This window comes from Siniperca chuatsi, linkage group LG24, assembly GCF_020085105.1.
Source record: "Siniperca chuatsi isolate FFG_IHB_CAS linkage group LG24, ASM2008510v1, whole genome shotgun sequence".
NCBI classification, from domain to species: Eukaryota; Metazoa; Chordata; class Actinopteri; order Centrarchiformes; family Sinipercidae; genus Siniperca; species Siniperca chuatsi.
Window position 1 is genome coordinate 4469437 of NC_058065.1, and position 16147 is coordinate 4485583.

Genomic DNA, 16147 nt, shown 5'->3' on the forward strand with positions numbered 1-16147 from the left:
AGGTCCTCAGAATCACCTCTATCTCTTGTGTTTATCTGCAAGTTTCAACTCTATCCATCATTCTGTATATATATTGACCATCTAAATGGATCATCTAAACAGGTATCTTCATATATCATTATAGATTTTGACTTTTGGAAGTTATGAATTAAGGAGTTTTGTTTGTTAAGCTAAAGTCATGGATTTTAAAACAAAATCTCAAACATTTTCCACAGGAGTTCACATTATGCAACATTTCAGTCTTTTCATCTGCAAAGAATGAAACTTATATATAGGGCAAGACTCTCGGAGCATCACGTTTTTGACCAAAAGTAAAAAAAAAACCAAAGAACTAATTTACGTGGGCAGCTGTGAATCTGCTCAAATCACCAATCTTTTTCCTCAGGTGTTCAACTTCGACCCAGGGGCAGTTGTCAAGCAGAGGACAGCGGAGGATGTGAAAGCAGATGAAGACGTCACCAAACTCTGCATTCACAAGAGGAAGCTTCTGGCTGTGGCCACGCTGCACAAAAGCATGGAGACGCACCCACCTCTTACACTGACTAGTCCGGGGGGAGGTAAGAGTACAATATCCAGTCGTTTCAACTAATTTGAACTTGAAAATCAATGTTTCAGTTTGATGGCGGCCCTCAGACACACATAGGCCGGTTGCTTGTGCTCCTATCTGCAGTAACTCAGTATGTGTTTCTGCTGAAAGAAACACCAGCAACCAGTTAAAGGTTGCTGAAATTTGGCTGTTAATGTAGTCCACATTACCTGCCACTTTGGTAGGATATCTCTTGAATGATGATTAGAAAATTCTAATTGACAACATACAGAGTCAATGTAGCAAGTGATTTGGGGTTTTTGAGCCTTTGTTTTTAGAAAATATACAAAAATGTAATTTTGATTGCCTTTATGTTAAATATGTTTTTCTTATTTGTTGTTAAGTACTGATATTAACCAGTTTGTAATTTTTATGGTTCACCAGCCACTGTGGCCTATAGATAACAATGACTTTCCTGCCCTGCCTAATATTTTCTCCAAGATGTTGGTATTGATTTAACTAAAATGTGCTTTTTTTGGCCTCAAGGTACATCATCTGTGGTCGCTGCGAATTCCACGACTCAACGAGCAATAAGGACTAAACCCCACGATAGCCTGCCCAATGCTGTTGGCCCAGACTGCAAGAATCCTTTCAAGATGATGATGGCAGCTGGACAACAGCAGCAGCAGAGGCTGTATCCACCCCAAGAGATGGGTGGAGCCTTGCAGCCAGAGCTCTACTCTGGGTACTCCAGGCCGCAGAGGATGGGCAGTGGGGAGCCAGGCCCCAAATCCCCTTATCGGGTTGGGTATGGAGGCATACTGAGCCCACCTCCCTCCAGTGCTAAGCTGTATGGAGATGGCTCACAGTCCCCCAGTGCAGACACTCTAGGCAGCCCTGAGGGCTTCCCAAGGACCAATCCTTGTGGGTTTTCAGGAGCCGGCAGTCCTGGCTCAGCCTCCATCCACGGGAACACTAGGACACCTCTTTCCCCACCCAGTGTAATGCTCCATGGCTCCCCTGCGGGCCAGCTATCCTGCGCCATGACAGGGAGGACTAGCACACCCCTCTCTCCGACGGCCACTGCCAAAAGCCCTGTCATGAACATGAACATGCCACGGGGGAACTTCCCCCCTGGTATGGATATGCCCCGTGCAGCGTTTCACCATAAAACACAGCCCCCTGTGCATCCCGTACCGCCTCCTCCATCCATACCGCCATCCTGTGCCCTTCAGAAAAGGCAGTTGACCTCTGAAAAAGACCCCTTAGGCATCTTGGACCCCATCCCCAGCAAGCTAGTCAGCCAGCCCCACGCCAACGCCCCAAACCCCTCCAACTTCCAGCCTAACATCCACTCTCAGGTACCAATGATGAATGTAAACATACCCCCTCCCGCCATCGTTCCCTTGCCAAGCAACTTACCTTTACCCACAGTGAAGCCTGGGCCTGTGGGACATGGTGGCCATGTTCAAAGGACTCAACAGGGTGGTCCGGCTTCCTCAATGTCCCCCTCCCCTGTCACTTCCCCTGTCCACATGGCCGGGCCTGCCCTTGGGAGAATGGAGGCCTCCCCTCATCGCTCACGCTCATCCTCCACCTCCTCTGACCATGGGAACTTTGCAATGCCTTCGGGGCACCAGGCCCCATGTGGCACCATGAAGGTCCCTCCTCGTTCTCCCAGGTCGGCTATGGGATCTCCCAGGCCAGCCATGCCCTCCAGCCCCTCCACCAACAAAACCGACCCACTCCACCAGTACAAAGACTCCCAGCTGCTGCCTGGGATGGGAAACTCGATTAGCACCCAGCAGCACAGCAACCCCATGTACTCACCCACCTCTTCCTCCTCATCATCCTCTTCTCTGGCACCCCCCAGCGCTTCCCAGAAGGGCCACCCAGGACTCCTGGGGATGCCCCTCAACCAGATCCTTAACCAACAGAATGCCGCTTCCTTCCCCGCCAGCAGTCTCTTGTCAGCCGCAGCCAAAGCACAGCTAGCAAATCAAAACAAACTCAACGCTGCTGGCAACAGCTCTGCTGGCATGGCTGGTGGTGGTGTTGGTATGGCAGGCATGGGGGCAGGTGGAGGAGGTAATGGAGGAGGTGGCGGGCACCCTGGCTCTATGAGCGGCCCTCGAGGCATGGAGGGACACAGCACTTTAAACCCAATGCTCCCGCCAAACTCCACCATGCTGCTCAACACTCCTGAGGGCCAAAGTGGCCGGGCAGCTCTTAGAGACAAGCTCATGGCCCAGCAGAGGGATCCCATGCGCAAACGGAGGCAGTCGTCAGGCAGCGCTGTTGTAAACCACGACAACAGTAACAATATGGTCTACAACATGCTTAACAAACGAGGCATGGGAGGTCCCCACATGCCAGGGCCCAGTGCCACTGAGCAGCTGCGAAAAGTGGGCCGACTTGGAAACCTTCCCCCGAACACCTCCATGGCCCAGCTTCTCCAGTCCATGAGCTGCCAGAGCTCCCACAGCCTGGCTGGGAACAGCCATCGTCCAGGTCTTAGCCCTGGCCCAGGGTCTGGTACTCAAGGAGCTGCACAGCTACACTACAACGACAGCACAGGTATGGTCCCTGGTGGCCCTCAGCAAAACCTCCTAGCTCAGCAGAGGCTGCGGGGCCCAGGAGATGCCATGCAGCATTGCCAGAACATTGACACCTCTGGGGGCCATCTGGGCTCTCGTCCAGGCCAGTTCCCTGACATGATGGCCCAGATGCAGGCCTCCTCCATGAGTAACTGTGGGCCTATGGGGCCAGGAGGTGGACCGGTGGGCCCTGATGGCATGCCGCTGGGACGCCCCAACACTAACCCCCCACCACTGTCCCATCCTGGCCCACACCCCTCACAGCAGAACCTCCTTCACAGTATGGGGCGGACTAACATGGTGGTGATGTCACATGGAGGTGGTGATGCAAGTTGTACACAGACCATCTCTGAAACAGGTGAGACATCTGCACTACAGTACATCAACTCTGCTCAGTAACTGTATGAGATGTACAAAGAAGACTAAGTTATGTTTATTCATTTTCAATAGTTTACCAACAATATGTACACATGCTGCTAAATATTTCAATTTTGAGGCATTTATACTTTAGGATACAATAGAGCCCTAATATGTTATTATTTAATTTAGCAACATTGAATTATTGTTTCTATTTTCTAGACAGGACATATTTCTGACATTTGCATTTCATGGTATTCTAATCATCATAGTGACTAGTGATTATACTATTGTCCCACAATTATCGATTGTTGAAATGGCATTATATTGATATATATTGATATATATTGACAAGATATATAATGAGATGCTAAAAGCTCATCAGATAATTAATGATAATATTCCTGATCACTAAATTTTGCAAAATGATTGGAATGATCATTTCAGCTCGGCATTACGTCTACACAACTAGTAGATTTAAATGCTCATCGGCTAGTTTAATAATCCCACTAGTTCCATTTATAAACATCCTAAAAATATTAATTATTTGGTGACATTTCAAAATGACTGACAGTACACAAAGTAAGCAGCCACAAGTCCAAACTGACCTCCCTCTAGCTGGAGGATGGTGTTGCTATCCTGTGCAGTTAAAGAGTGTATATCGTCCTCCCTTCCTCGTGATAAGATAGTAGTTGGATGAAGACGTCGTTTCTATGGTTATGAGTGAACTAAAACCAAAGGATTTAGGTGATAGGCCCTGAGCCTAGACAGTCGGGCTCCTACAGTATCTCTGAGTTAATGAGCAGGCCTCTCATCTTTGGAAGCTCAGCTAATTGTCAGTCAGCCAGTGTTTCTCTTTGTTTTATTTGTATGCTAGCATCAGTCAATGGTGTAAGAAGATGGAAATGGGATCTGGATTACGCTTTAAGGGAAGCAGCCCAGATAGGGTGCTCTAAAGAGCTTCTCCCAGCTAGCCGGTCGCTATAGTAACGATAGACTCTGAATAGAGACCAGAGTGAAGCCTTTGATGAGGGTTTAGGCCTGTGCTTGTGTGTGTGTGTGTGTGTTTGAATGACTGTGTGTGCATGTATATGTGCTTCTGTTTATTTGTGTGCAAGTGAATGACTTTGTGTGTGACTGTATGTTTTTTTTTTTTGTGTGTGTGAGTGTGGACACACATTCATGTTAGTCTGTTCTGAAAGCACTGAAAAGGCCTAGATCTTGTTTTTTTCCTTTCTTGCCTGCTGTGGGACTGGACTATGAGTTTATGTATTCGTTGTGCGTCTATGTGTCCTCATATGGTTTATAATGGAGATATCACCAAGGTCTTTCGCAGGCCATCTGTTCTTATCACCAGGTTCCCCGTTATTCTTTATTTCTCCTAAGTCAAGACGTTGAAAATGAGGTGGTCCTGTGTAGGTGAGGGTGTAGCCCATGACGTTTGTCGCCAGAGTGGTAGGGATGGGAGGAAAACCGTTGTTACGAATTGCAGTTTTGACATTTACAATTTCGATATCCTCATAGTGACTCCAGAAACAATGTTTTTCATCAGCATATTTGAAGCATGTAGTTGTGTTTTGTCTTTCTGTGTTCAAAGTGGATGAAACAAGTGCTCTGCTGAAATAAGGCATTCACTTTCTTTGTTTATGAGTGGGCTAGGGATGTCCCAATCATGTCCTTCAATATTCGAGTCCGATCAAATACTTATATTTACATAAATATTGATTAAATATGTATCTGACACATTGAAATAACAGCTGTAGCTACTACCTTAATTTTCACTATTTGATTCAAATGCTGGAGGTCTGGTGATCAGCTTTAATTATCGATATGATATGAATAGCAGTTTAAATTTAGAGAATGCGACTCCTGAAACTGCCGCGACGCTATCCGTTAGAGAGAAGACCTATCACTCTGTTGGATTTGTTGGAACTACAGAAACACTCTCTTGCAGTTGTACAGAGTGATGCTCCTTTTACCTGAAACAATCTTTGGCAGAATACAGACTCCAGCTCGCAGAGAGCACACAAACTCAACAACAGCCAAGTTTTATTTTGTCCTACCATCAAGTTACTCAGCTGATATGACCTACCGGCAGCATCATTTGTCATTTTAACCGATGAAAGAGTGTTGAGCCCTTTCATTAAGGAGAGCAGCGCTGCAACACTAGCATTAGGTGGACAAAACACAGTAGAGAACAATGAAGATCTGATTTTGATTAGCTTTATTTTAGCCGATATCGATCCATGAGAATATAGAAATAGTGACACACTGGGGAAGATTTTAGCGGCACCTGCTTGATTTTAATCTAAGCTGTGGCCTTAATTTGGACTTCATTTTGAGGAATGAAAGAAAGCTCAATATGGCTGAAGCTGTTTGTAAACACAGCCATGGCAAATTTACATTTTGCATTATAATTGAATGAACACGCAGGCATGTCTGACTCAACACCATATGGAGTTTAACACTGAGGAAGAACAGAGGCAACCTGTTGCCTCCTCCTGTTGTGTATGCGTTTTTATTATTTAGGGTTATGTTGCCACTTTTTAGTATTTTTTTTATGTTTTTCTTCTAACTTTAATGGCTAATTCCTTTTGAGCCATGGACCTTGTCACTGCTAAACTCCCTATAGTGGCCTGGTTGGAGTGTAGACAACTATGTGTGTCCTGTTGTATGTTGATAATCAGATAATTATCTGCTTCTTATGACCGCACAGTTGGGAAGATTCTCTGCTGCTACTTTGTTATTGGTGTTTTTCTACCATTTACAGTGCATTACCGCCATTAGCAGTTACCACCCTCTGCATTCGGCATAAATGTGCTCATGTACATACTTGTGTCATGATCGTATAACAGGTGATACAAACAATTGGGGGAACCTGTCATCAAAACATTGCTCTGCGGTGCCTCCAGAACTCATCAGTGTTTTCTGAAATAAAAAAAGGAACCAATGATGATCTCACAAATGACCAATACTCAGAATTAACTCAGCTCCTCAAAAAAGTCCTTCCACTATCTTGGGGCCGTGGTGGCAAAAGCACATAAGCACTCACAGGCTCTTGGGATAAAAGAATATTCTGTCACCAAATGGCAGATGTTATGCCTCTGAGTAGCTCTGTAGATTTTCACATACTTGAAGCTAATTTGGATGACATGTTAGGGATCTTAAGAGCACTGAAAGCCCTTTGAAAGTGTCCTAGTCAGTGGCTTTTTAGCATTAGCCTCTAACCATCTGTTTCTAGACAGCTAGCGAGCTTTGAACAACCCCCCCCCACTCTTGACATAAACCGATACCCCAAAGTTCATTGTAAACCCCCCCAGACCTCCTGCCACCCAGCTGACCGCCCCCCCCATCCCCCAGCAGGCTAAAATCACACCACCCGACCCTCATAACCCCCCTCATCCACCCACCCAACTCCCCCAACAAGCTTCCTGGCAGTGGACAGCACCACCAATCATCACTCGGTTCCCATAGCAACCTCCCTCGGCAACAGCCGTCACTATATCATAGCAGTAGTGGAGGATGTGGGGAGGAAGGGGGAGGGGGTTGGCCGAGTCGTAGCTCTCAGCGTTAGAGAGGAGAGAGAGGGAAAGAAAGAAAAGAGGAGAAAAAAATGGAGAGCACACACAGCTGCCCTTCAGCTACGTAGCATCGCACCAGCTGCTCCAGTCGCCACTCGTCCACACACACACACACACACACTGTTAGGCCTCGGAGATTTTGTATTTGCTTCGGCTTTGTCTGCATAACATTGCTGCTGGGCTTTCTCTTCATTCATTGATACATCTGTGGCCTTGATATATGTTGCTTATGTTCTGTCCTTGTACGCTTTGCTAACAAGTCTGTCTGTACCACTCATCTGGCAGCATGTCCGCCTGCTAGTTTTGGGTCCAACAGATTGTTAATGTGCACTTGCCCAGCTTTGCCATTCATTTTCTGGTGGGCACAGTAAATTTGAAACGGAATAAATTTTACTGAACTGCTCTACAGAGAGACTACTGGTACTGGAAAAAAGTACAATGGCACCAGCTTAGAGAAATACCACAGCTGTAGTTAAATTGTTTCTCTGAAGGTTCTAATTGCATAATATTCACACTCAAGGATGTAAATCCTGTCAAAAACTTTTGTGGTTTTTGATGTGCTATTATATCAAGTTGGGAAAATAACTCAATATTTGTAAGTTACACAAATAAATTGTCAAACTGTGGGAAACACTGGTTTCAAGACGTTGTTTCAAGCATAATTTTCTACCGAAAAGGGCTGGTAAACCATCTCATCGCTGTCCTATTTGGTTGAACTAGTGAAGTGGTCACTAAGTTAAGGAATTGGTTTATTGACACAAAAAAATGTAATTTTTAAATTTGAAAATGTATTGTTTCATTGAGGGAATTTGTGACCCAACAAATATGAACTATGGGAGATGTTTTCCATAATCTGTAGTTCACTTTTCTCCAGATAATTGTTACGGGTGTTGGAAAAGTCAAATAGTTGGTGTTGTGATATGAACACAGATAGCTTTATATAGCTATAATGATAATGATAGTATATGTCTGTTTTGATCCCTTAAATGTGAGCTTATTGAAAAGGCATAGGGATCACTCACAGCTTTAAATTCCTTGTATTTAGCCCGGTGAGAACAGTATAAACTTAGCCCCATCGTTCCTTTCCCTCTCTACTGTCAGCTTCACTGTTTTAAAGGTACAGAGGTGCTGCATTGACATCCATTTGACACACATTGTATGTCCCAATGGTTTTGCAGGAAACCCCTCATCCCTTGGCTGTGGTATGGGCAGCCTGCAGCCACACGTCAACACTGGTGGAGGCCAGATGTACCAGCAGCAGGTCCACCAGGGCATGCAGCAGGGGGTGGCCTCCCACCCAGCCTACCAGGGACAGCAGCACTTCTCTGACAACCCACCCTACACAGACAACAACAACACTAATGCTGGCTCCATGGCCTGCCTCTACCAGAACTACCAGGTAGGACGATGAGTTGAATTTCAACCTCTGTAACATTTCAGATAGTTTAATAAAACTATTTAAACTTTTTTGTCATGTTATGACCTTGCTGTTTTATCCACAGCAGGGGATGTTGTCACACCCACAGTTTGGGGAGGGGCAACAGCCCCAGGGCGAGGGGCTTCCAGCGGGTACACCTGGCTCTGACAGGGGCCCCGGCGGAGGCCCAGAGTCGGTGGACGCCATCTACAGAGCCGTGGTGGACGCCGCCAGCAAGGGCATGCATGTTACCATAACCACCACAGTGAGCGGGACCACACAGGCAAGTCCGGTGCCTGCCCTCAGCGCCATGAGTGCCTTCACTGCCTCTATAGGGGAGCCCGTCAACCTCCCCAAAGCAGTTAGCACAGTCCTGCACGGGCATCTGGAAGGGGAGGCGTTACCCCAGCAAGCCAGACCGAGGCAGGTGAGGCTGGGACGGGGTCAGAAGAACATGGATCCAGGGAAGAGCACTCCAGACGGCCCAGAGGCCAACGACTACTTCCGTTCCCCTGGCCGTGGGACCCCCAGGGGGCAGTGGGATGGGGAGACGCAACACGGAGGAGGCTTCGACGCTCACAGCAACAACAGCGCCTGGGGGGGTGAGGAGTTTCTGGAGTGCTCTACCCAAGTGAGGAGTAGTCCCTGCATGGAGCGACCCGCCAGCCTGGCCCCCGCCCCACCCTGCCCCACTGAGGGGTCCAACGACCATGGCCTGTCCATGGCCCACGATAAGGCCTTTCTCGATGATGGCTATCGCTTCAACAACTGCAGCCGGACACCTGCTAACTACAAGGAGCGTCTGGAGCAGATGGTGGAACGCTGCGCCCACATCAACGGCGCCACCCCCCACTTCAACACCCGGGGTTACGGAGAAGTCCTGGGCCCCCCGCGGCAGGAGCTGACGGGGGACGACCAGTCGCCCAGCTCCTCCACTAGCCTTGAGGGGCCTCTGGCCACAGCCAAAGACTATAGTCACTACAACGGCCACTTCAACGGTATGGCTCCCAGCCCCTCGGACACAAAGAGCCTGAGCAGCGAGGAGGACCTGCGGCAGCCGGACTCTCCCTCCTCAGAGCTGCTTCATTACAGGTCCAGGACCTTCAACATGGGAGAGCTGGTCTGGGGCCAGCTGAAGGGCTTCCCACCCTGGCCTGCCAAGCTGGCTGGGGACGAACAAGTGCACAGCGCTGCTATGCAGCTGCGGGAGCAGGCCAAGGTGAGAAACCCCGTCTGTGACCACCTGTCATTGTTTTACCAGCCAACTTGAATTTTCAGACTAGAATTTTCAGACCAGATAAGACTGCAGCGTGACGGCTGAATTCAGTGGCTGGTACAGTACACTTAACAAACTTACCAGCCAGCAATGTTCCCTATAAAGCCATATTAAAAGTTTTGTAGCTTCTTGGGTTTATTTTCAAATTATTTTCCAGTGTAAGATGGATGCTTGCCAGAAAGTAAAGATGACAGAATAAGTGTATTTGACTGTAACCAAGTAACCTGACTGTAACCACTGAAAAGCCAGAAGGAAACAAGCATTTCTGTCCACTGGCCACAGTGGCAGATGGATTCCAAAATGCTCCAAACAATTTTACCTGCCAAATCAGAATTTCAGAATAGAAGAGGACCTACTAATGATGACTGCCAAATTAACTGGTAAACAGTACAACAAATTCACCACTTTCTGGTGGTTGGTGGGAAATTCTCAATCAGCTACCAAACAGTCCTGAATGTACTCAGATGTTTTCTCTTGTCTCCTTCCAGGTAGAGCCAGAGAAGCTAAAAACACTAACTCACGACTTAGAGGCACTTGACCGAGCTGCCAAAAGAGGCCGAAAGTAAGTAAACCTGCCCACCATATTGTTGCTTCAGTAAATAACATCACACTAGATGGTCTATGAATTTTGCTGTATTTTAAACATGCTGAAAGTTAAATATAGCAGCTTAAATCTGAGTGAGGTGTTTTACATGGTTTCTGTCTTGCTTAGATTATTGCCTTAATTGACCCAAAGCCACACCCTTAGTTACTGTTGCTACACATGTTAAGCTTTCCAGTTTAGCATTGTACATAGCCAGTTTACAATGATAACAGTGGCAGATTTACCTCTCAAAATGTGTGTCTAGTCAGTGATCAGAAATTTTGCCTGTTGAAATGTCAACTGTCGCTGACGGATTTTATCAGCTTTAGCTAGCTAGATAATTAGGATAAAACGTTTCTGCCTGACTTGTGTGAAAATCAGAATCCTGTAAAAGGGTCTAACATTTAATTGTGAAATACATGATATCATGCTAACTCAGTGCCATGAAATTATGCAAAACAGACTGAGGCTAAAACTGGCACGTCTCAGGGAAAACGTCAGCATCCTCACCAATTGATGAAATAAAGATACAGCAAAGTTTTTGTTTTGCATAGTTAGCTCTAGTAATGTGGTACAGTATTAAAACAAAACTATCATTACACATCCAGACGTTTATGTAAAATTACATAATATGTTACTTGATATATTAATGATATATTAAGTCTAGGCTTTAGAAGTAGGTGACTATTGTAAGTCATAAGCCAGTTAGCCCAGCATGCAAACGTTTGCAGCTTATATTAGAGCAGATAAACACACATTTTAATCCATCCTTTACACTTTTGCCTTTGCCTTTGGTTTTGTGGTTTTGGAACAAAATGACACGACCCTCTAAACTGTCACTTTTACTGCATCCCCATGCATAACGCTTCAACATGTGGAGAATGCCAAAGCTTGACAGGGGTTTAGCGAATGATCAGTTACATGATTCATTTGTTGGAGCATTGACACCTAGCGGTTGAGGGTGGTGTCCTGAAACATAGTGTTTTGGTCCCTGCAGCAACCAAATGTCCCAGAGCAAAACACTTGGCTGCATCAGCTTAAATGTAAATAATGTAAAATGTAAATGTTGTCCAACAGACCGGGGAAACTGAATAATCACTTGGAAGCTGCTATCCATGAGGCCATGAGTGAGCTGGATAAAATGTCGGGCACAGTGAGTATTTATGCCTTTCTTGATCTCCAAGAGAGATGAAGTACATTTTCTCCTCATGAAGTATTGCTTTTACTCCGTCTACCTGTGCAGCCGGTGTCACCATAATGTTTCTGTCTGTCTGCCATCAGATCCCCTCGAGGGATCGTCAGGTGAAGCTCCCCAAGCCTAAGAGGAGGAAGATATCCAGATAACATTGAATGTGTCGGCCCAAGAACGTCCTCAAAGCCTTCGGAAACTTCGTCCGTTCAGCCTTGATGCGATCTGAGCTCTCTAACAGGTGCTACACATGGACTTTCAGTGGTACATCGATGTTCCATGATATCGACTTGACTTAATGACTGACCACAAAAGGTGCTGGAAATTCCAATCACCAATACAGTTTTAACTGTAGGAACAAAAAAGAAAAAATTGAGAAAACGTCAAAAACGGTTGCAATTTGTCTACAGCTCACTGAATTAACTATTTTTTTCTAGTATAAGATAGTAAAACAAACAAAAAAAAGCTACAAGCATTACCTTACATATTTAAGAAAAATAGACAGTCCAAATATTTCTGATACATTTTCAATATGTATATAGATAATCCTGAAATTTCATGCTATTAAGAATTGTATGTAAATATTGTACAATGTCATGTACAAGCATACCTAATGCACATTTTATCTTTTATTGTACAAAAACAAAGCAGAAGTGTACCAATGTCTTGGTTTCTATTCAGAAATGCGGTTGCATACGGCCGCATGCATAGGATAAATAAGAATACATCCTAAAGCTTTTATATGATGAACTGTAAGACGTGCTGTTTTTTTTGTTTGTTTTTTTTTGTAAGGGAACAGCAGCAGAACAGGCATGAGTATATGAGTTCTCCATTACAGAAGTCACTTCACACCAGTTAAGTGTTAATTTGTTGTGGGAAAAAAAAGATTTTAAAAAAACCAGAATGAACTTTACCAGCAGAAAGTGTTCAGTGTTCCCCTAAGCAGGCGGGAAATGACCACCGGCCGGACAAGTGTTGGTAAATCTTCATCTGCATTTCACCAGTCACTTTGACAGGAAAATCATGATATTTGGAGATCCAGCTTTGTGCTAAAAAGTCTGGTTGGCAGGTGATTTTTTTTTGGGGGGGGGTTACCAATCATCGTAACTGGCAGACAAAGTTGGTTACCTGCCGTTTTTAGAAGGAAAAATCCACCCTCGGGCACTTTTACCTTTACTCTTGCATTCTGGTCTGTTTCCTGCTTCTTTGGATGTAGAAATTGGTGTCAGTACCTCATCTATGGTTTTCCTCTTTTATTATAGTTTAAGGCCACACTCTTTCAAAGACTTGATAACAAAATGTTTTTTTTTTAGTTTGAAGTCACAAAAACTGAAGCTGGAAATACTGTAACTTAACATGGCGTCATGTTAACATTTGGCAAGTTATAAAACATTGAAAATGAAGTGAACACTGAATGCAACTACTAAGAGTGTTTTTGGGTGGATTTTTCCTTCAACTACAACCAAGAATCACAGGCTGCATTGATGAATTATGTCATTTGGTTGTTGTGATTATGTTCTCGTGCTCGTTTGTACAGTGATTTTTCCATGACTGTAGTCGTTTTTGCCACAACTATAGCTTTAGGTAGAGTAACCAACCTCAGAGGCAGAGTCTAGATTATCATGAGGAACACTAACTCAGTTTTCAAGAGCAGTGAAAGCATTTCTCGCATTTAGGGGCCTTGTGTTTTACTTTGTTTTTGTTTTTCTTATTGATGTAAATTATTTATGTACAGTACTCCATATTTATTTTAAGCTTTACAAATATGCTAGATGGCAATAATACTACCAAGAGTTGAGAACTCAAGCCTTATATGTGTATATGTATGTTTTTTGTTTCTGTTTTTTCAACAGTGAATAGATCATGTATTCAGAAGTCCATTACAGAGGTCATGTTCCCTTTTTATTTAAGAAGTGACCATTACAGATAACACTTTTTTTTTTTTTTTTTTACAGTGAGGCTTTCTGGTCTACTTGTTTTTGTTACAGATTGTGTCATGGATTTCTTAGTTAAAGGAAAAAAATGTAGTAACGTCTGCTTACAAGACCATACTATTTATGAATGTGCAAATCCGAAAAGGCAGACAGCATTTATGTTGCTAATAAATGCAGTTTTAACACTACTAGCTATGAAAGTTTGAAGCCGCAAAGTAAAATCATCACTTGATCAGTCTTAAAATCGACAGTGATGCACAGTATTGGGAACTCTGGATCAACTCGTGTGAAACAGAGGTGAAACACACGCATGCACACAGCTGCTCCTCCAGATCAAAACCAACCAACAACACCCTGAAATCACTACAGAATTATCAAGTGCAATATACCAATCAATGGCAAAGATCAACTGCTTAGAAACACTACATCTCTGATTGTTTGAAAACCTTTTCTTTTGTAGACACCGTCAACAACTTGGACTGTAATTTGTTGCCTGTTTTCAAAATGTCAACATCTCCACTGACGTGCACATGCTCAAAAAAATAACTTTGTGTTTTATAGGTAACAGTATTCATCGTTTTCAGATGTCATAACCTAAGAACCATGAAGTAGTAATTTATTTGTAGCGTTACGTTTTACATACAACGGTTACTCCCAGGCGCAAATTTCATTTTAATTTAATTTGTACTGAGGTAATCCACCCTTATTAAAATATCTGATGCACACACTAAACCTCTAGATATAAAGTTTTACTAAAATGCCATTAGTGTAACTTTTCAGTCAAAATGATCTGCATCTATAGCAAGAAACCCAACTATTACAAATGTTTCTGATGATAACCTTAAAACCAAATAATACACTACTTTTGTAAAGAGATTCTTTTCTTTCTCACTCAGTAAAACATGAAAACACTACCATTAAAACATATCCATAACTTTTGGATGTGCACGCAAGTTTTATAACGCCAGAGGAGGCGAGGAGTCCCACAACTTGTACTTAGTTTTATGTACTTAGTCTATATCCTAAACGAGGAGCCTCAAAGTCAAACTATGAATTACAGCCAAGTAAACGATTTCAACAGATCTTATTTTTGTTCATGTGTACACACTTTTAAAAACCTTAAACTTAAGTTGTACTGTATTTTCTAATGAGATCTCACTTATTTGAAAACATTTCTCACCTTTTTTGTCGTGTGCACACTGAAAAACTCAGGACATTTTGAAAACCCCCTGAATTTGTAACAACAAAGCCTTGTGACGTCACAAAATATCAGTATTTAAAGATAAATATCAGACATTGTTATCAGCTTTTAAACACATCCATAGGGTGCATCCTTATGTCCAACCTGTTTGAGGACACAATTTCCCCAAAACTTTCAAGTCACCTTTATGGCAACGCAGGCAGTACCTGTGTTAAAATATCTACTTAAAAACCTGGAAAAGCTAAAGAACTTGTTTTAAAATATCCATCGTTTTCAAAATGGCCCTATTTTTTCAGTGTCCACACTTTTAAGAACCTCAGAGTTGAGTTTTTACTGTAATCTGTGGCAAGGAAATCCTCCGGCCGTTTTCAAAATGTGACGTTCGGTGTCGAGAACACATGAGCTCTTTCGGTAAAGTTCATTCTGCCCCCCCCGCCCTGTTTTTTGTGCAATGACATGCAGGAACCCGGTCTCATGTTGGGAACCCATGTGTTATGGATCTGTTATCAGTTTCATGTTATTTGTGGTCAAGAGTTCAAAGCATCTTTGTGTTTTGAGATGGTCTGTGCAGTCTATTTTTTTCCTCCTCCCGCCTGTGATTGTGTGTGTGTGTGTGTGTGTGTGTGTGTGTGTTGAGGCGTGAGTGTGATTTTTAATTTTTTCTTTCTTTTTTTTTTCTTCTGGTGAACTTGTTTGTTTTCTGCTCTTTGAATCTCATTTCCCACCCTTTCGTTGTCAGTATTTTATTTTTTCAACTTGTAATTAAGTATATATTTTCTCACTAATATATACTTTACAAAAAATAGACTTGCGTGAAGTATGATGTGCACTTGATTGCTCTTGTTTCTTTTTCTTTTTGATTTAATGTGGGCTAGGGATAGTTTGTCAGAGTCCATTATTTTGAGATTGTTTGGACTTTTTTTAATGGTTTGATGTAAGCAGCATTTTTTTGTAAATATTGTGAAACATTACAGGTCATGCAGTGATGTAACATTTTGAACAATGTTGCACAGATGTTTAAGATATTAAAAACATGGTCACTCTTACTTGAATAATCTGGTGTGTGGCGTGTATTTATGCTCCCCGTTTATTTTTCTCTCTCATTGTTTCTTATTTTATTATTCTAACATTAAAAACCAGGTTTATTGAGTTAAAAACGTGATTAATCACGACTCACCAAAGTGTAGAGTTAAAAAACATGGATAATTTTAACACCAGTGTTTCTTGTTGCACACTGACCTCTAGTGGGCAAATAGGAGAGCACACTTCTCAATTATTACTGCTGAAAGTATAATTCAGAATACTCCACCTGGGAATATGGAGAATAAAAGAATAAAAAGATGAGATAATGGTTGGAAATGTGACATAAATACACACCATAAGATATTATTTAATGAACAGATTACTGGATAGATGGATAATGAGCTGTACAATGGGCAAAATTCACAAAATGAAACACTGGCTGAAAAAAATATTTCACCGCTAG

At 43.3% G+C, this 16147-nt stretch overlaps 1 protein-coding gene across 2 annotated transcripts in view; it reads left to right on the forward strand.

The window, feature by feature from the left end:
• The window catches only part of LOC122872367 (methyl-CpG-binding domain protein 5-like), a 28479-nt gene extending 12763 nt beyond the window's left edge, over positions 1 to 15716 (forward strand). For both annotated transcript variants that reach the window (XM_044188523.1, XM_044188524.1), the window contains exons 4-10: positions 386 to 557; positions 1073 to 3481; positions 8240 to 8460; positions 8564 to 9697; positions 10243 to 10316; positions 11415 to 11490; positions 11619 to 15716. In XM_044188523.1, coding sequence (XP_044044458.1) covers positions 386 to 557; positions 1073 to 3481; positions 8240 to 8460; positions 8564 to 9697; positions 10243 to 10316; positions 11415 to 11490; positions 11619 to 11681 — 4149 coding nt within the window. In that variant the 3' untranslated portion in view covers positions 11682 to 15716. The remainder of the gene's footprint in view (positions 1 to 385; positions 558 to 1072; positions 3482 to 8239; positions 8461 to 8563; positions 9698 to 10242; positions 10317 to 11414; positions 11491 to 11618) is intronic.
• Positions 15717 to 16147: the final 431 nt, after the last annotated feature.